This window comes from Lampris incognitus, chromosome 19, assembly GCF_029633865.1.
Source record: "Lampris incognitus isolate fLamInc1 chromosome 19, fLamInc1.hap2, whole genome shotgun sequence".
Lineage (NCBI taxonomy): Eukaryota > Metazoa > Chordata > Actinopteri > Lampriformes > Lampridae > Lampris > Lampris incognitus.
Window position 1 is genome coordinate 37,138,528 of NC_079229.1, and position 20,259 is coordinate 37,158,786.

Consider the following 20,259-nt stretch of genomic DNA (forward strand, 5'->3'; position numbering starts at 1 on the left):
GGTGACTCCACATGTATGGGAGGAGGCATGTGGTAGTCTGCAGCCCTCCCCGGATCAGCAGAGGGGGTGGAGCAGAGACCGGGACGGCCCGGAGGAGTGGGGTAATTGGCCGGGTACAATTGGGGAGAAAAAGGGGGAAATCGTTAAAAAACAAAAAATAGATTTGGGGTTTAAAATGAAATGAAGTTGGTTTAATCAGAGGTTTCCTGAAGCGGCTCCTGATGACCTGAAGACGAGGCAGGATGCACGATGCCTGGACAACACGAGGCACAACATGTGGACAATATGAGGCAGAACGCACAACGCGTGGACAACACGAGGGTAAAGACAACTGCATTCAGAAAAATTAAAACTTTCATTCTCTAGCATACCGCTAGGAGGCACTGTTTCTTGGTGGTTCGCAATTGATCGTGTGTGTGTGTGTGTGTGTGTGTATGAACCCTGTCTTGCAGGTCCCGTGCTTGTTAAACGCTGAGAAGGACAGCTGCTCAGTGTCTGCCACAGTCACACACTCTTATCACACTGCATCCTGTGTGTGTGTGTGTGTGTGTGTGTGTGTGTGTGTGTGTGTGTGTGTGTGTGTGTGTGTGTGTGTGTGTGTGCTTAAGCTTTGTGTAATCCCTTCAGACACCTTGTCAGAGGATTCTTGGGGGGCAGGAAAGGGAATGCAAGTGCGAGTACGAGTTCGAGCAAGTGCGCGTGCACACACACGCACACACACGCACACACACACACACACGCACACACACACACACACACACACACACAGCTCTTCATTCTCAGCATCCCCCTTTCACCCTCCTCTCTCCTGTCCTTATCCTGTCATCTTCTCTTTCTCTTTTACTCAATCCATCCCCACAGACACCCCCCATTTCTCACAAACACCCCCCATTTCTCATAGACACCCCCATTTCTCACAAACACCCCCCATTTCTCATAGACATCCCCCCCCGCCATTTCTCAATCACAACCTGGTGTGTGACTGTTCAGTGTACACAGTTTGTCTGTCCAAAATATGAGAATAGCTCTCCACCGTGTGTGTGTGTGTGTGTGTGTGTGTGTGTGATATGGGTGAATAGTGTGGGTGTGTGTGTGAACAGTGTAGTGTACATGTGGATGTGTACTGGTGGTAGTAAGTGATTTAACAACCTGCTCTCTTCTGACAGGACGTCCCAAATCAACTCCTCAGCAACAGCAGGGAGGAGGAGAGAGAGAGAGACACCCCTCCACCCCTCCATCCATGCTACTCTCCATCCTGTCCCACTGGGATGGAAAGAGGAGACCACAACGAGGCCATCCACCCTTCCATCCTTCCCTCCATCCTTCTGTCTGTTAAATTGGCCCTCTGGTTGATCCTGCAGTCAGTTTATCCTCTTAACGGGTTGTGTCAGCGGGCTGATTAAGAGGATTAACCACAAAGTGTTCCTCCCCCCAGATAACGACAGAACACCAACCGTCTCCCAACACCGCCCGTCTCACCACCTATCCCCTGTCTCTCTTTCCATCTACTTGTTGCCCTGTCTCCATCCCTCTATTCATCTCTCCATCTAAGCTGTCTCTCTCCATCCATCTCTTGGTTTCTCTCTCCACTTATCTCTGGTTCTATCTCTTCTTCTCTCTCTTTCTCTATCAGTCTCTCTTCTTCTTCGTTTTTATTTCCTGGTTTCATCTTCTGTTCACCTCTCTTTACCCACTATCTGGTACCCACACAACAACACTGAGGTCTGAGTGTGTGTGTGTGTGTATGTGTGAAAGGGGGGTAGTTTTAAGTTGAAACAGTTGTGTCACTATGACTACTGACTGTGTCAGTGGGGTTTGTTGTCATGACAACAAGGACCAGCCTAACTCATCCTAAAATCTCCTGAACCCTGTCTCTGATTTATTAAGCTGCACACCCCCACCTCTCTCTCTCTCTAGTCAGCCCTCTCTCTCTCTCTCTCTCTTGCTCTCTCTCCAGGCTGTGTCTGTCATCCTCACTCACCCTCAGACACAGAGACAGACTGCAAGAGAGAGAGAGACAGAATGAGAGACAGACAGAAAGGGCAAGAGAGATAGGCAAAGACTGAAAGAGAGAGACAAAGAAAGACAAGACGGAAAGGAAGAGACAGACTGAAAGAGACAGAAAGACAAACAGAGAGAGAAACAGACAGACAGACAGACAGACAGACAGACAGAGACAAACAGAAAAAGACAGATCGCCAAAAAGAAACGGATGGAAAGAAAGACAGGTAGTGGGGATATTATGACTGCTTCTAAGTCTCCAAGTCTATGTGTGTGTGTGTGTGTGTGTGTGTATCTGACGTTGTGTCAGTGTGTGTAACTGTATAAGTGATTTTGAGATACTTTATTGATCCCCGTGGGGACATGTACTCTCTACATTTGACCCATCCTAGCTGTGTAGCGAGGAGCAGGGGGCAGCTGCCATGCAGCACCCAGGGACCAGCTCCAGTCCGTCTGGCCATGCCTTGCTCAGGGGCACAGACAGGGGTATTAACCCTAACAGGCATGTCTTGCTGATGGTGGGGAAGCCAGAGCACCCAGAGAAAACCCACCACAGACACGGGGAGAACATGCAAACTCCACACAGAGGACAGCCCCGGACAACCCCAGGGTTGGACTACCCCGGGGTTCGAACCCAGGACCTTCTTGCTGGGGAGCGACAATGCTAACCATTGCACGACCGTGCCGCCCACATGTGCCGCCCATGTGTATATGTGTGTGTTTATACCTGGATTGCAGTGTGTGTGAGTATGTGCGTGCAGGTTTTCTGTGTGTGTTTGTACCTGAGCTTTGTGTCAGGGTGTGTGTGTGTGTGTGTGTGTGTGTGTGTGTGGGTGTTTATACCTGAGTGTTGTGTCAGGGTGTGTGTGTGTACCTGAGTGTTGTGTCAGGGTGTGTGTGTGTGTGCCTGTGTATGTGTGTTTATACCTGAGCGTTGTGTCAGGGTGTGCGTCCATGTGAGAGTCCAGTTCATGTCGTGAGGAGCAGGTTTTGAAGCAGATTGGGCAGAGGAACTCCTCTTCACCTCCTCTTACTGTGGGTGCCTCCTCCAGGAGACTGTCATCAACAATCTACACACACACACACACAGAGGGAATAACAAATTGGATTGCAAGCTCAATTATCATTTCAGTATGTACAACATTACCATGATTATTGTTGTTAAAGTAAAACATCCAATGGGGGACGAGCCAGGGGTGACCTAATGCTGTGTGTGTGTATGTGTGTGCGTCTTGCCTTCTTGTTGGGGGGCTCCTCTCCGTTCTCCTCCTCCTGTAGCCGCCTTTTGGTGGGGGGGCGGCGCCGCTTGGTGGGGGAGGGGGGGCTGACAGGGAGGCCGCCACTGGCCGGGTCCTTCTCATGGATCTTCATATGTCTGGAGAGAGAGAGGGAGAGAGAGACAGAGAGAGCGAGACAGGGAGAACATGAATATCATTCATGTTGGTAGTGAATCTGGTTAAAAAGAAAAGGATTGGTAGTTGATTTGATCCACAGTGTTAACTAGAGTAAGAGGGTGTCTGAAAGGAGTGACCTTTAACCTCCAGACACTCTCCACTAGAGTTGCACCGACTGATCGGCCAGTGACGAGAATCAGCCGATTTTCAGCTTGATCGGCCATGATGGGTGACTGGCTGGTCAGTCTCACATCTATCCGATTCGGTGTTGGTCAAATTTACAGGCATGCATTTTGGGGGTGTCCAGGTGGTGTGGTGATCTATTCTGTTGCCTACCAACATGGGGATCTTTGGTTCGAATCCCCGTGTTACCTCCGGCTTGGGTGGGTGTCCCTAGAGACACAATTGGCCGTGTCTGTGGGTGGGAAACCGGATGTGGGTATGTGCCCTGGTCGCTGCACTAGCACCTCCTCCTGGTCAGTCGGGGCGCCTGTTTGGGGGGGAGGGGAAACTGGGGGGAATAGTGGTGATCCTATGTCCCCCTGGTGAAACTCCTCACTGTCAGGTGAAAAGAAGCGGCTGGTGACTCCACATGTATGGGAGGAGGCATGTGGTAGTCTGCAGCCCTCCCCGGATCAGCAGAGGGGGTGGAGCAGAGACCGGGACGGCTCAGAAGAGTGGGGTAAGTAATTGGCCAAGTACAATTGGGGAGAAAAGGGGGGAAATCCAAAAAAAATAAAAAATTACTTGCATGCACTGCACATTGGTTCATGTGCACACACAGCAGCACAAACAGTAACGCCCCACACACACACACACACACACACACACACACACACACACACACACACACAGCCCATAATGATCTCTCCGTGTGTGTAATTATCCAGCAGATTCAGCAGTCTGACACCCTTATATGGTCAGCAGGGAGAGAGCAGGAAGTGATGAGGCCACAACAGGAAGTTTGGGAGAGGATGTGGGCCTTACTGAATGCCCCCCCCCTCCGTTTTACACCAAATACTTAATGGGGGAAAAAAAACAAACCAATCTGAATTGAAAAGGGGATTTCCCCACCACCTTCTACCAACCATGGTCATTTACACCTTCATCCATCAGAAGCAGTTTCAGCCCTGTGCTGCTTCATGTCCACACACTCCCACACTGACCATTACCATCGTCTTCCTCTGTGCTCACGGGAAGCTGCTACACTGGGCTAGATGTAGACCAAGTGTCTTGTTCAACAGTGAACGGTAGCTAACAGTGGCGGCTGGCCAGTACAGGGCGCTGGGGCGCCGCCCCTTCAGACATCAAGAGATGAAATTCTACTTAAACATGTTAAATATAATGTAGTTGTATAATGCAAATAATGATGAAATAAAAGTGGTTTGAGTCTGTGAGCGCCTGTCAGCAGCATTAAATACTGGTTCAAATGGTATTTGGTTGGTTTCTGTCTGAATACATATACTTCCTGTCTGAATACATATACTTCCTGTCTGAATACTTATACTTCCTGGGTGGGGGGCGCTGGCCAAACCATACCTTTTGTAAGCCCTCAAACTTGTGGCGAGCAGGTGACCTGAGGCTGCTGTCTGATTGGTTTCTGCAGGTTTTCCAGGGGGCGCTGTTCTGAGCACCCCAGACACTCCCACTCTTATTGGCAGTGAATTGGTATTGTTTTAATGTTTTTTGATCTAATGTGATTGGACAATTCTCATGGCTGTCAATCATGTTCACACCCACCACGACGCCTCGTCTCAACTGTCAATCATCCACCGTCTGCCAACCCTGATAAAACCTATAGGCTACATGGTCCTTCTGAATAACTGTGACTGTGTGGACATTAAAGCAGCTGTCAGGTGGGCTGCGCCAAGGCAAATTGCGCCCCCCCATTTTTTTAGCACCAGCCCCCACTGGTAGTTGATAATGTAAACTAAGATGCAATCACATTTCCGACCTGCTGCTTTAGTTTTCCCTCTCTCCTCCAGAAGGTCTTGTGCTGCTTCAGAGATGTCCACCAAAAGGTCAAAGATCACTGCTTGATTTATGAAACAGGAGCTGTTTGTATGCACGTGTGTGTGTGTGTGTGTGTGTGTGTGTGTGTGTGCACGTGTCTCCACGTGCAAGGCACAACCTCTAGCAAACACATCAGTGCAATGCACACACACACACACACACACACACACACGCGCGCGCACACACAAACAGCCACACAAGAATGTCACGTACCAATATGAGTGAGTCTGTGGCCTCTCTCTAGATGTGTGTTGACTACTATGAGAGTGCACATGTATGCAAGTGTGTATGTGAGCGTGCACGTTTGGGGTGAGCTGTGCCTTCCAAAGCATGTGTATGTATACAGGCATACACATATATCTATCTATAAGTGTGTGTGTGTGTGTGTGTGTGTTGATGTGGATGTTTATCAGAAGAAAGGTCATCCAGTGAGCTACAGCTACTGGTAACTAAAGTGTCACATTACACCGAGGAGCGAGGAGAGAGGAGGAGAGGAGAGGTTATCGGGTGGTTTGGTCTATTAATAGATGCTCACAGGCAACAGGTTGGACGGCCAAAAGTGGTCCTGAGTGTCTGAGTGACCTACTAGATGAAGCCGTGGCACAAGTCCCACGTTCTCCTTCGCGCCATTTCTCCACAAAGAGAAAATAACCGAAACATGTTCAGCTCAGTTTGACCTTCATAAAATTCACCTTATGATCTGACGAGACATGACAGACACGGAGGACATGGGGACACCAGAGCTGCTGCAGCTCAGCTGTGTCCATCTCCAGCTAATTAACAAAGAACAGCACCAATCAAACCAGCACCGCTTTACGTTCATTGCTGCAGCACACACTGCAGATGAACCTGCAACGCAGCTGAAATAGGAAGGAATTCATCCATATGTGTGTGTGTGTGTGTGTGTGTGTGTGTGTGTGTGTGTGTGTGTGTGTGCAATTTTTTTGGTTGTGTGTGAAAAGGTGTGTTCTTTGTCAGAATGAGACACTACCACAGAGGAAATGCCTCTGTGGCCAGGGCAGTTCTCCATCAGTACACTAGGGGCGCTATAGGCATGAAGTTATTCATCAGCTCAACAATAGCAGTAAGGCCTCATGTATGCGTATGCTCAACGTTTAATACGGATACGGACGTAGCCTTCTTCTTCTTCTTTTAAATTTTTTTGGATCCCCCCCCCCCCTTTTCTCCTCAGTTGTATTCGGCCAGTTACCCCACTCTTCCGAACCATCCCGGTCTCCCCCCTCTGCCGATCCGGGGAGGGCTGCAGACTATGGAGTCATCAGCCGCTTCTTTTCACCTGACGGTGATGAGCTTTACCAGGGGGACGTTGCGTGTGGGAGGATCACACTATTCCCCCCAGTTCCCTCTCCCTCCGGAACTGGTACCCCGACCAACCAGAGGAGGCGCTAGTGCAGTGACCAGGACACATACCCACATTTGGCTTCCCTCCACAGATACAACCAATTGTGTCTGTAGGAACGCCTGACGAAGCCGGAGGTAATACAGGGATTCAAACTGGTGACCCCCGTGTTGGTAGGCAACAGAATAGACCGCTAGGCTAGTTGGACGCCCAGACGGCACCTTCTGTCCATTCTCCCGTTCATTTTGTGCATGTTTACTGAAAGCTTACGGGTACGGATGAAACGGAGCAGTACTAGTGGAAATCGTGAGGCGGCGTAGCCAGTAGCTCAACTCAGACGTGAGACATGACAAAGACTTTCAAAAAATGGCAGAAGGGAGGTTGTGCGAGTTGGTGCGGAATTTTAAATATATCAACAAAGTTACCTTGCCCAGGCACAGGGACAAACAATGCCCTTCTCCACTGTAGCCATGTTTGTTGTTGTCATAAACATTTGACTCTGGGGCGTCTGGGTGGCATGGTGGTCTATTCTGTTGCCTACCAACACGGGGATCACTGGTTCGAATCCCTGTGTTACATCCAGCTTGGTCGGGCGTCCCTACAGACACAATTGGCTGTGTCTGTGGGTGGGAAACTGGATGTTGATATGCGTCCTGGTCACTGCACTAGCGCCTCCTCTGGTCGGTCGGGGCGTCTGTTCAGGCGGGAGGGGGAACTGGGGGGAATAACGTGGTCCTCCCATGCGCTACGTCCACCTGGTGAAACTCCCCACTATCAGGTGAAAAGCGGCTGGTGACTCCACATGTATCAGAGGAGACATGTGGTAGTCTGCAGCCCTCCCCGGATCAGCGGAGGGGGTGAAGCAGAGACCGGGACGGCTCAAAGAGCGGGATGATTGGCTGGATACATCCATCCATGCATTACCCAAACCGCTTATCCTACTCAGGGTGGCGGGGATGCTGGAGCACATTCCAGCAGTCACTGGGCAGCAGGCGGGGAGACACCCTGGACAGGCCGCCAGTCCATCACAGGGCCGACGCACACACATTCACACACTACTGGGAGGAAACCGGAGGAAACCCATGCAGACACAGGGAGAACATGCAAACTTCACACAGAGGACGACCCGGGACGACCCCGGGGCTCGAACCCAGGACCTTCTTGCTGTGAGGCAACTGCGCTAACCACTGCACCAACATGTCGCCCTGACCGGATACAATTGGGGAGAAAAAGGGGGGAAAAAATCCACAAAAAACAAAAACCCTTTTGACTCTGCCCTCCAGTGAATGTACATTGCTCAACATCCATACCAGCGTAAAGGAAGCATGGACATGTGGGAAGTGACGGTTACATCGTTTGAAGTGCACATATTTATTGTCATACATAAAGGGAGCATAAATGAGCCTTAAGAGTGTCAAAAGCAAAGCAAGGAGAGTTTGTTCTGCCGTCTCTTTTTCCAGTCTTTCTACGTGTATGTGTCTGTACATCTATATGAATATAGATTTATCAACATGTCTGCCTGTCAGGGAAGGTGGAAGGATGGAAGAGAAAGAAGAACAATAAGACAGACTTTCTCTCTGTCTATCGCTCCATCTGTCTCTCTTCCTCCCTGTCTCTCTCTGCTGGAGTTTCCTGTTCCCGCTCTACTTTCCTTCCTCTGAGCCAACCACAGCTGAGGACACGGATCCCAGCCCATAATAGGCTAATGGGATGCATCTCCATAGCAACCTGGGCCAACGGCCTCACAACAGAGCAGAGTGGCGAGCGAGGCCAACTCTCCACCCCCCCTCCCTTTTTTCTAATTTTCGCTTTTTTTTTTCAAATTTTTTTTTTTCTGTCTCCCCGCTTTTGCTTTCTCAATCCATCTGCCTTCAGGTTCTCATTTTATAAAACTTTTTGTCCCACGTTTGATGTCTGGGCCTGTCCATCTCCTTCACAAAGCTTTTCAAACTAAAAAAAAAAAAATAATTCATTCATTCATCTCATCTTCAGCCGCTTCTCCGGGGTCGGGTCATGGTGGCAGCAAGCTAAGTAGGGCACTCCAGACGTCCCTCTCCCCAGCAACACCCTCCAGCTCCTCCTGGGGGATCCCAAGGCTTTCCCAGGCCAGACTGGACATGTAGTCCCTCCAGCAAGTTCTGGGTCTACCCCGGGGTCTCCTCCCAGTTTGAAGTGCCCGGAACCTCCAAAGGAAGGTGCCCAGGAGGCATCCTAATCAGATGCCTGAACCACCTCAACTGGCTCCTTTCGATGCAAAGGAGCAGCAGCTCTACTCCGAGCTCCCTGTGGATGTCCGAGCTCCTCACCCTGTCTCTAAGGCTGAGCCCAGACACCCTACGGAGGAAACTCATTTCAGCCGCTCATATCCGTGATCTCGCCCTTTTAGTCACTACCCAAAGCTCGTGACCATAGGTGAGGGTTGGAACGAAGACTGACTGGTAAATGGAGAGCTTTACCTTCCGGCTCAGCTCCCTCTTCACCACAACGGTCCGGTACAACATCCACATTACTGCTGATGCTGCACCAATCCACCTGTCAATCTCCCACTCCATGCTACCCTCACTCGTGAACAAGACCCCGAGATACTTGAACTCCTCCACTTGAGGCAACAACTCATCCCCAACCCAGAGGGAGCAATCCACCATTTTCCTGTAGAGAACCATAGCCTCAGACTTGGAGGTGCTGACTCTCATCCCGGCCATTTCACACTCAAGCTGCAAACCGCCCCAGTGCACGCTGGAGGTTTGTTAAAAGGAACACTCAACTGTAGGGAAAGTGCTCAACAAATAAGGAGCAAAATAATTCAGTGAGTCAAGTAAATGACTCACTGGATTATATATATATGTATATATATATAGCCAGTGAGTCAAGTAAATCCTTTATGAAACAGTACAAGCCTGTTTCATGCTATAAGCAATCATCAGCAATCATCATGGCCATTGAAACTCTAGTTAATCGTCACACCCATATTTGAACATGAAACTGGTCGTTGGTTTCGGTCGTTATACATCTGTCACCATCTCACAATGCTGCGATTGCAACAATTCCTAATTCACTGTGAATAGTACACACGATCAATGGTTACACCCATATTTGCATATGAAACTGGTCGTTGGTTTCAGTCGTTAGGCAACTGTATTGTTTATAAGGGTGGGGATACCTGCAGTCAGTTTAGACTGAAGTTGTCACTTAGTTGAGTGATGAAACGTATCTGTCAATAAATGTTGTGTCCAGATGAACTGATTCAACCTTCTTTGACATATTTCAAGAAGAGGGAGTAAAACAGAGTAATGTGTAAGAGTGGAGGAAAGTGCACACAGGTGGATTATATCTTATGCGGGAGGCGCGATCTGAAAGGGACTGGCGACTGCAAGGTGGCGACAGGGGAAAATGTAGCTAGGCAGCATCGGATGGTGGTCTGTAGGATGTCTTTGGAGGTAAGAAGAGGAAGAGAGTGAAGGCAGAGCCAAGGATCAAATGGTGGAAGTTGAAGAAGGAAGACTGTTGTGTGGAGTTCAGGAAGGAGGTAAGACAGGCACTGGGTGTTCGTGAAGAGTTGCTGGATGGCTGGGCAACCACTTCAGAAATAGTGAGGGAGTCAGCTAGGAAGGTACTTGGTGTGTCATCAGGACAGGGGAAGGAAGACAAGAAGACTTGGTGGTGGAATGAGGAAGTATAGCAAAGTATACAGAGGAAGATGTTGGCAAAGAAGAAGTGGGATAGTCAGAGAGATGAAGAAAGTAGACAGGAGTACAAGGAGATGCAGCGTAAAGTGAAGAGAGAGGTGGCAAAGGTAAAGGAAAAGGTGTATGGTGAGTTGTATGAGAGGTTAGACACTAAGGAAGGAGAAAAGGACTTGTACCAATTGGCTAAACAGAGGGACCGAGCTGGGAAGGATGTGCAGCAGGTGATGGAGGATAGAGATGGAAATGTGCTGACAAGCGAGGAGAGTGTGCTGAGAAGGTGGAAGCAGTACTTTGAAGGGCTGATGAATGAAGAAAATGAGAGAGAGAGAAGAGTGGATGATGTGGAGATAGTGAATCAGGAAGTGCGGTGGATTAACAAGGAGGAAGTGAGGGCAGCTATGAAGAGGATGAAGAGTGGAAAGGTGGTTAGTCCAGATGACATACCTGTGGAGGTATGTAGGTGTTTAGGAGAGATGGCAGTGGAGTTTTTAACTAGATTGTTTAACACAATCCTGGAAAGTGAGAGGAGGCCTGAGGAGTGGAGAAGAAGCATACTGGTACCGATTTTCAAGAACAAGGGTGATGTGCAGAACTGTAGCAACTACAGAGGTATAAAGTTGATCAGCCACAGCATGAAGATATGGGAAAGAGTAATAGAAGCTAGGTTAAGAGGAGGAGAGGTGATGATCAGCAGCAGCAGTTTGGTTTCATGCCATGAAAGAGCACCACAGATGTGATGTTTGCTTTGAGAATGTTGATGGAGAAGTATAGAGAAGGCCAGAAGGAGGTACATTGTGTCTTTGTAGATTTAGAGAAAGCATATGACAGGGTGCCGGGAGAGGAGGTGTGGTATTGTATGAGGAAGTCAGGAGCTGCAGAGAAGTATGTAGGAGTGGTGCAGGATATGTATGAGGGAAGTGTGACAGTGGTGAGGTGTGTGGTTAGAATGACAGATGGGTTCAAGGTGGAGGTGGGATTACATCAAGGATCGGCTCTGAGCCCTTTCTTGTTTGCAATGGTGATGGACAGGTTGACGGACAAGATCAGGCAGGAGTCTCCATGAACTATGATGTTTGTGGATGACATTGTGATCTGTATTGATAGCAGGGAGCAGGTTGAGGGGAGCCTGGAGAGGTGGAGGTATGCACTGGAGAGAAGAGCAATGAAAATCAGTAGGAGCAAGATGGAAAACCTATGCATGAATGAGAGGGAGGACAGCGGAATGGTGAGGATGCAAGGAGTAGAGGTGGTGAAGGTGTATGAGTTTAAATACTTGGGGTCAACTGTCCAAAGTAACGGGGAGTGCAGAAGAGAGGTGAAGAAGAGAGTGCCGGCAGGGTGGAGTGGGTGGAGAAGAGTGTCAGGAGTGATGTGTGACAGAAGGGTACCAGCAAGAGTAAAAGGAAAGCTTTACAAGATGGCAGTGAGACCAGCTATGTTATATGGTTTAGAGACAGTGGCACTGATGAAAAGACAGGAGGTGGAGCTGGAGGTGGCAGAGTTGAAGATGATAAGATTTTCATTGGGAGTGATGAAGAAGGACAGGATTAGGAACGAGTATATTAGAGGCACAGCTCAGTTTGGACAGTTCGGAGACAAAGCAAGAGAGACAAGATTGAGATGGTTTGGACATGTGTGGAGGAGAGATGCTGGGTATACTGGGAGAAGGATGCTGAATATGGAGCTGCCAGAAGAGGAAAAGAGGAAGGCCAAAGAGGGGGTTTATGGATGTGGTGAGGGAGGACATGCAGATGGCTGGTGTGACAGAGGAAGTTGCAAAGGACAGGAAGAGATGGAAACAGATGATCCGCTGTAGCACCCCCTAACAGGAGCAGCCAAAAGAAAAAGAAGAAGATGATAAGGCACAGACCACAGAGGTTGTTTTAGGCCTTGTTCAGACTGACAAAACCACTTCAGCCAACATGAAGTAAAACCTATTAAGAAAGCTTACCTGATCATGCACATAGGACAGATGAAGAATACAAGAGAAAACCCGAAAAAAAGAGCAAACAAATCAAAACTCCGCGGCACTCTCACATTCACCACCCTCCCTCATGTGCACATACTCAACTTCCCAGCATGCAATGCAGAGAGAGAGAGGAGGGTGGAGAGTTAAGTTACCATAGTAACTGAAGATGCAAAACAAATAACTTCTTCCATTCTTCCTTTGCCATAAGTGAAAGAAAAAGGGCTATCTCTCTCTCTCCCCATCTCTCTCTGCCAGCCAGTCTGCCCACAGCCATTCCTCCCTGCCCACACCTCTTCATACCAGCTCCATGACAGACAGACAGGCAGACAACGGGAGACAGACAGAAAGAAAAGATAACAAACCATCTCTTGTCACACCAGAATCTCTCAGCTTCTCCAGTGTGTCGTACTTCTTCAAATTCTAACACACTTTGCTGACACATTAACAAATTCACACACATCAACACACACGCACGCCATCCTCACACCTTAATACACACATCACTTTCAATCACTTACAAACTTCACTGACACACACCGACACATTAGCACACTTGTCCAAGATCAAGATTTAGTACTTTATTGCCTTACGACTTAGTGGGTAGGAATTCGCCTCAGTGTGCTCAGGACGGAACAACAAACAGTCACAGCTTAATGCACAAGAAACTGCCTACTGACACACACATGAAATATACTACACACCACTGCAGACCGAGAGGATGGCATTAGTGTTTAACCACGCATCCAGTCAAGCATACTGGGAACAGATAGGATGACTGGGACACTGTGTGGGTGTGTGTGTGTGTGTGTGTGTGTGTGTGTGTGTATGTGTTGTAGAGTAATGAGTGGGGGTAGGAGTTGGTCCTCCCACTTCCTGTGGAGCCCTCATGCAAACAGACACCATCTCTCTCTCTATCACACACACACACGCACACACACACACACACACATACACACATGTACACACACACACGCACACATGTACACACATACACACATGCACACACACACACACACACACACAATGCTCCACAATCATCAACGCCCAGTCATTTATCAGTGATGTACAGCCTCCCCCTTGAGAGGTAACGGTCCCTGTGTGTGTGTGTGTGTGTGTGTGTGTGTGTGTGTGTGTAAGAAAGAGAGAGAGAGAGAGAGAAAGACTTTGCCGATTAAAAAAATCTTGTTGCCCTCCTGCAAAGGGAAGTTAGAGGTGAGTGGTGGAATGAATTAGGGAAATTGTGTGTGTGTGTGTGTGTGTGTGTGTGTGTGTGTGCGCGAGTGTGTGTGTGTGTGTGTGTGTGTGTGTGTAAGAAAGAAGAGAAGAAGACAAGAAGCTATGAAGAGAAGGAAGAGAGAAACAGTAGAAGGGAGGTGGTATTGTGGATGTGACATGTGACTGTGTGTGTTTCTACAGGGGGTTGTGCACACCTGTAGCTTGTGTTACCTGTGCATGTTTCCGTTGGTGGTGAAGGTTTGACCACATATGGTGCATTTGTAGGGTCTCTCCCCACTGTGTACCAGCATGTGTCTGTCCAGAGAGGAGGCGGAGCTCAGAGACTTCCCACAGATGCTACAGGAATGGTCCGTCGCTCCAGTGTCCGCATTATGCTACCGACAGAGGAGAGGAGTTGTCTGATGTGCATGGTAAGGTGGTCAGTAGTAATGTTTACCTGTCTGATGTGCATGGTAAGCTGGTCAGTAGTAATATTTACCTGTCTGATGTGCGTGATGAGCTGGTCAGTAGTAATATTTACCTGTCTGATGTGCATGATAAGCTAGTCAGTAGTAATATTTACCTGTCTGATGTGCATGATGAGCTAGTCAGTAGTAATATTTACCTGTCTGATGTGCATGATAAGATGGTCAGTAGTAATATTTACCTGTCTGATGTGCATGATAAGCTAGTCAGTAGTAATATTTACCTGTCTGATGTGCATGATAAGCTAGTCAGTAGTAATATTTACCTGTCTGATGTGCATGATAAGCTAGTCAGTAGTAATATTTACCTGTCTGATGTGCGTGATGAGCTGGTCAGTAGTAATATTTACCTGTCTGATGTGCGTGATGAGCTGGTCAGTAGTAATATTTACCTGTCTGATGTGCATGATAAGCTAGTCAGTAGTAATATTTACCTGTCTGATGTGCATGATGAGCTAGTCAGTAGTAATATTTACCTGTCTGATGTGCATGATAAGCTAGTCAGTAGTAATATTTACCTGTCTGATGTGCATGATGAGCTAGTCAGTAGTAATATTTACCTGTCTGATGTGCATGATGAGCTGGTCAGTAGTAATATTTACCTGTCTGATGTGCATGATGAGCTAGTCAGTAGTAATATTTACCTGTCTGATGTGTGTGATGAGCTGGTCTGTAGTAATATTTACGTGTCTGATGTGCATGGTAAGGTGGTCAGTAGTAATGTTCACCTGTGTGATGTGCATGGTAAGCTAGTCGGTAGTAGTGTTTACCTGTCTGATGTGCATGGTAAGGTGGCCAGTAGTAATATTTCCCTGTCTGATGTGCATGGTAAGGTGGTCAGTAGTAATATTTCCCTGTCTGATGTGCGTGGTAAGGTGGTAAGTAGTAATGTTTACCTGTCTGATGTGCATGGTAAGGTGGTCAGTAGTAATATTTACCTGTCTGATGTGCATGGTAAGGTGGTCAGTAGTAATGTTTACCTGTCTGATGTGCATGGTAAGGTGGTCATTAGTATTGTTTACCTGTCTGATGTGCATGGTAAGCTAGGCAGTAGTAATATTTCCCTGTCTGATGTGTCTGGTAAGGTGGTCAGTAGTAATGTTTACCAGCCTGATGTGTCTGGTAAGGTGGTCAGTAGTAATGTTTACCTGCCTGATGTGCATGGTAAGGTGGTCAGTAGTAATGTTTACCTGTCTGATGTGCATGATAAGCTAGTCGGTAGTAATGTTTACATGTGTGATGTACATGGTAAGCTAGTAAGTAGTAATATTTACCAGTCTGATGTGCATGGTAAGGTGGTCATTAGTAATGTTTACCTGTGTGATGTGTATGGTAAGGTGGTCAGTAGTAATGTTTCCCTGTCTGATGTGCATGCCAAGGTGGTGAGTAGTAATATTTACCTGTCTGATGTGCATGCCAAGGTGGTGAGTAGTAATATTTACCTGCCTGATGTGTCTGGTAAGGTGGTCAGTAGTAATGTTTACCTGCCTGATGTGCATGGTAAGGTGGTCAGTAGTAATGTTTACCTGTCTGATGTGCATGATAAGCTAGTCGGTAGTAATGTTTACATGTGTGATGTACATGGTAAGCTAGTAAGTAGTAATATTTACCAGTCTGATGTGCATGGTAAGGTGGTCATTAGTAATGTTTACCTGTCTGATGTGCATGGTAAGCTAGGCAGTAGTAATATTTACCTGTCTGATGTGTATGGTAAGGTGGTCAGTAGTAATGTTTACCTGTCTGATGTGCATGGTAAGCTAGGCAGTAGTAATATTTACCTGTCTGATGTGTATGGTAAGGTGGTCATTAGTAATGTTTACCTGTCTGATGTGCATGGTAAGCTAGGCAGTAGTAATATTTACCTGTCTGATGTGCATGGTAAGCTAGGCAGTAGTAATATTTCCCTGTCTGATGTGTATGGTAAGGTGGTCAGTAGTTATGTTTACCTGTCTGATGTGTATGGTAAGGTGGTCAGTAGTAATGTTTACCTGTTCAATGTGCATGGTAAGCTAGTCGGTAGTAATGTTTACCTGTCTGATGTGCATGGTAAGCTAGTATGTAGTAATATTTACCAGTCTGATGTGCATGGTAAGGTGGTCAGTAGTAATGTTCACCTGTGTGATGTGCACGGTAAGCTAGTCGGTAGTAGTGTTTACCTGTCTGATGTGCATGGTAAGGTGGTCAGTAATAATATTTCCCTGTCTGATGTGCATGGTAAGGTGGTCAGTAGTAATATTTCCCTGTCTGATGTGCATGGTAAGGTGGTCAGTAGTAATGTTTACCTGTCTGATGTGCATGGTAAGGTGGTCAGTAATAATATTTCCCTGTCTGATGTGCATGGTAAGGTGGTCAGTAATAATATTTCCCTGTCTGATGTGCATGGTAAGGTGGTCAGTAGTAATGTTTACCTGTCTGATGTGCATGGTAAGGTGGTCAGTAGTAATATTTCCCTGTCTGATGTGCATGGTAAGGTGGTCAGTAATAATATTTCCGTCTGATGTGCATGGTAAGGTGGTCAGTAGTAATGTTTACCTGTCTGATGTGCATGGTAAGGTGGTCAGTAGTAATGTTTCCCTGTCTGATGTGCATGCCAAGGTGGTGAGTAGTAATATTTACCTGTCTGATGTGCATGCCAAGGTGGTGAGTAGTAATATTTACCTGTCTGATGTGCATGGTAAGGTGGTCAGTAGTAATGTTTCCCTGTCTGATGTGCATGCCAAGGTGGTCAGTAGTAATATTTACCTGTCTGATGTGCATGCCAAGGTGGTGAGTAGTAATATTTACCTGTCTGATGTGCATGCCAAGGTGGTCAGTAGTAATATTTACCTGTCTGACGTGCATGGTAAGGTGGTCAGTAGTAATGTTTCCCTGTCTGATGTGCATGGTAAAGTGGTCTGTAGTAATGTTTCCCTGTCTGATGTGCATGGTAAGGTGGTCAGTAGTAATGTTTACCTGTCTGATGTGCATGGTAAGCTGGTGTTGTGTCAGGCAGTTCTTGTCACACAGGGGACAGATATATGCAGAGCTGTCATCTTTGGTTTCCTACAAAAACACATACAAAACATCAGGGAAGGCCTGTTTGCTTTCAATGAGAGTTCGTGAATGTGTGCATGTATGTGTACGTGAGAGAGGCAACGAGAGAGAGAGAGCGAGATAGAGAGAGAGAGCGAGCGAGACAGAGAACGAGAGACAGAGCAAGAGAGAGAGAGAGAGAGAGAGAGCGAGAGAGATGCAAGGAGGCATGCCCTGAACTAACAGAGCATTACTCCAACACTTGATTTTTTCACAGATGAAATGCATTGACTGCAAAAAAGTAACTTTGGTAACTTAGCTGCCTTCTCGGGTCAAGGAAACTCAGAACCACTCCAACTGTAAAATGTGGTTTGGTTTATGCTGTACACATGCAGTCACTCTGAGGTCACCTTGAGACCCAAGAAATTCAACCCTGTTTAGTACTTCTGTTTACTTGTCAGGTGATTACTAATGTGTGAACACACACACACACACACACACACACACACACACACACACACACACACACACACACACACACACACACACACACACACACACCCCCTTGAAACAGCTTGGGAAGCTGCACTTCCCTTTCCTGCCTCGGTCAGAGGAAGTGGTGATGCAGAGTGGAATGCAGAAATGCATGCTGGGAAATGAGGAAAACTTCAGGCAAGCCTGTCTGCAGGCCATCTACTGGTCTGCACTACCAGGATGAGGAGAGGAGAGGAGAGGAGAGGAGAGGAGAGGAGAGGAGAGGAGAGGACAGCAATGGAGAAAATGATCATGTAGAATAGAGTAAAATGAAATAGAACATAATAGAATACACGTGCAGAACAGAGGAGCAGGAAGTACAGGGTAGGTAGGTAAACTAAACCACAGATTTAGAGACAGAACTCAACACGTGAAAGAATAGAATCAGAGGGAACAACTCTACTGAGCTGAACTTCACCCAACTGAAATGTTTTCGATAAAAAAAACAGAAAATGACTCAGAAATCCTCTGCTCAGCATGTTCGTGCATGTACCTGGCTGCGGCGTGCATTACGGCTGTTGGCAGGAGCTCTAGTGGGCGTGGCAACTGTCTTGTTGGGGGAGGGGCTAGAAGGGAACAAGGAGGGGTCAGGTGGCATCATAGAAACAAAAGTAAAAGATGTAAAATGTGAAAAACACATAGGAATTTATGTCATTATGTAATGTGGTACTATGTTAGTACTTTTAGAGGTACTGTTGTCTGCGTACCACATGTATCAGTATGTACTGTGGTATTACGTTAGTACTGTTAGAGATACTATTGTCTGTGTACCACATGTATCAGTATGTACTGTGGTACTATGTTAGTACTTTTAGAGGTACTGTTGTCTGCGTGTCACATGTATCAGTATGTACTGTGGTACTATGTTAGTACTGTTAGAGGTACTGTTGTCTGTGTACCATGTGTATCAGTATGTACTGTGGTACTATGTTAGTACTGTTAGAGGTACTGTTGTCTGTGTACCATGTGTATCAGTATGTACTGTGGTACTATGTTAGTACTGTTAGAGGTACTGTTGTCTGTGTACCATGTGTATCAGTATGTACTGTGGTACTGTTCAGTTCTCTGACTTCAGCATGAAAGCAAGTGAATCATGGGATACGTGCTTACTGTAGACCATCTAACTACCTTGGAGAGGGGCCAGAGGAGGGGGCGTAGGCGGAGTCAACCCCCGTCCCTCGTCCGTTGATGGTCCCAGCTGCTGACATCACCGCTGACATCATGGCGTTGATGGAGGACAAATCTCCACCCCCTTGTCCTCCTCCGTCTTCCACTCCTTCACCGTTTGGGAGATTCTTATCTTCTTCCCCGTCCTTCACCTCCTCAACCACTCCGCTGCTCTCTCCTGGTGGAGGAGAGAAGAGACACTGTTTATCTCCACGGGTACCAAACAAACCTTTTGGTTCCGGTCGGGCCCAAAGTGAGGAGACCAGGACAGAAGCCTAATACACTGTGGGACGTTTGTGCTGTTTTTCAATTATGTAGGGAAATAGAGAAGAGTGGACAGCTTGTATGGAAAGAAAGAGACAACGCGTCTCTTGAACTTGTGGAGGAAGACATACAATCAGCAAAGCGTTTAAAACATGACCGTGTGTACGCACAGTGCATTGTATCTGGTCAGTGTTTCTTTGATTTAGCTTAACATTTTTCATGAACCCTCTGGACTGGTCTGCTCAACACCGCAGTCCAAATCATCTGAGCTGAAACCGTCACTGGGACAGGAGTCCATAGGTGTCCACAGGTGTGCAGGGTATGAGGTATTTGGCTCACTGGCTCACATGGGGCATCAGAAATGAAATACAATGTGAAAAGGTGTGAAAGGTGTGGGAAGATGGCGGCACGAACTCACGTTTGCAGCGGCTTCACCCAGTACCAAGTACGCGGTGTCTTAGTCCACGTCTACGTCCAAGTTTGTGTCATCGTGTGAGGTTTTTATTTTGATCTTCGATTTTTTTTTTTATTTGTTTGATGGCTGGGAGAGCTGGTGTTGGATCGGCTGAGACAGCTTGGTCTGCTGCATCCTGTGGACGGCCCTACTCGGAGCTGTGCCTGAAAGAAAACACCAAGGCGGTCTGGCGGCAGCCTCGCCTAGCGTCGACTGTGCAGTGTTGTCTGCATCTGCGTTTGTGTCGTCTTGTGGAGTGCGGGGAGGCGTGTCGAAGGTGTCTAGCTGGGAGCGCTGGTGTTGGTTCGGCTGAAGGAGCCTGGTCTGCTGCATCCAGTGGGCCCAGGGACCATGGCCCTGCCTGGAGCTGCACGCGAAGAGGAAGCACCGAGGGCGGTCTGACAGGATGCGGAAGCAGGGCAAGCTAAGCCAACTGCTAGCCCATGCAGACCGGCGGTTCTGACAGTCATCCTGGCTGATAGTGGAATTTTTGGACTGTGTTGCACTGAGTGGACTGTGTTAATTAGGATTTTTTTTGTTTTGTTTGTTCTCTGTGTTTTTGTGTTTTTGGCGGTGTCGGTGGGAGCTGACCAAAGACACGGCTTTAGGCAATCGTTCTGGACGAGTTGCATTGTCACGGTACATTATCCAAACATATCATCCAGTTTCAAACTTCACAGAGCTGTGGACATACTGTGGACTTGC

General features: G+C 47.5%; 1 protein-coding gene across 1 annotated transcript in view; it reads right to left on the minus strand.

Moving 5' to 3' along the window:
- Nucleotides 1-20,259, minus strand: part of rreb1a (ras responsive element binding protein 1a) — a 109,984-nt gene that overhangs the window by 25,854 nt on the left and 63,871 nt on the right. Inside the window, exons 4-9 of the mRNA XM_056299694.1 lie at nt 18,798-19,014; nt 18,163-18,235; nt 17,076-17,165; nt 13,870-14,033; nt 3,238-3,376; nt 2,929-3,071 (exon numbers count right to left, since the gene is read on the minus strand). Coding sequence (XP_056155669.1) covers nt 2,929-3,071; nt 3,238-3,376; nt 13,870-14,033; nt 17,076-17,165; nt 18,163-18,235; nt 18,798-19,014 — 826 coding nt within the window. The remainder of the gene's footprint in view (nt 1-2,928; nt 3,072-3,237; nt 3,377-13,869; nt 14,034-17,075; nt 17,166-18,162; nt 18,236-18,797; nt 19,015-20,259) is intronic.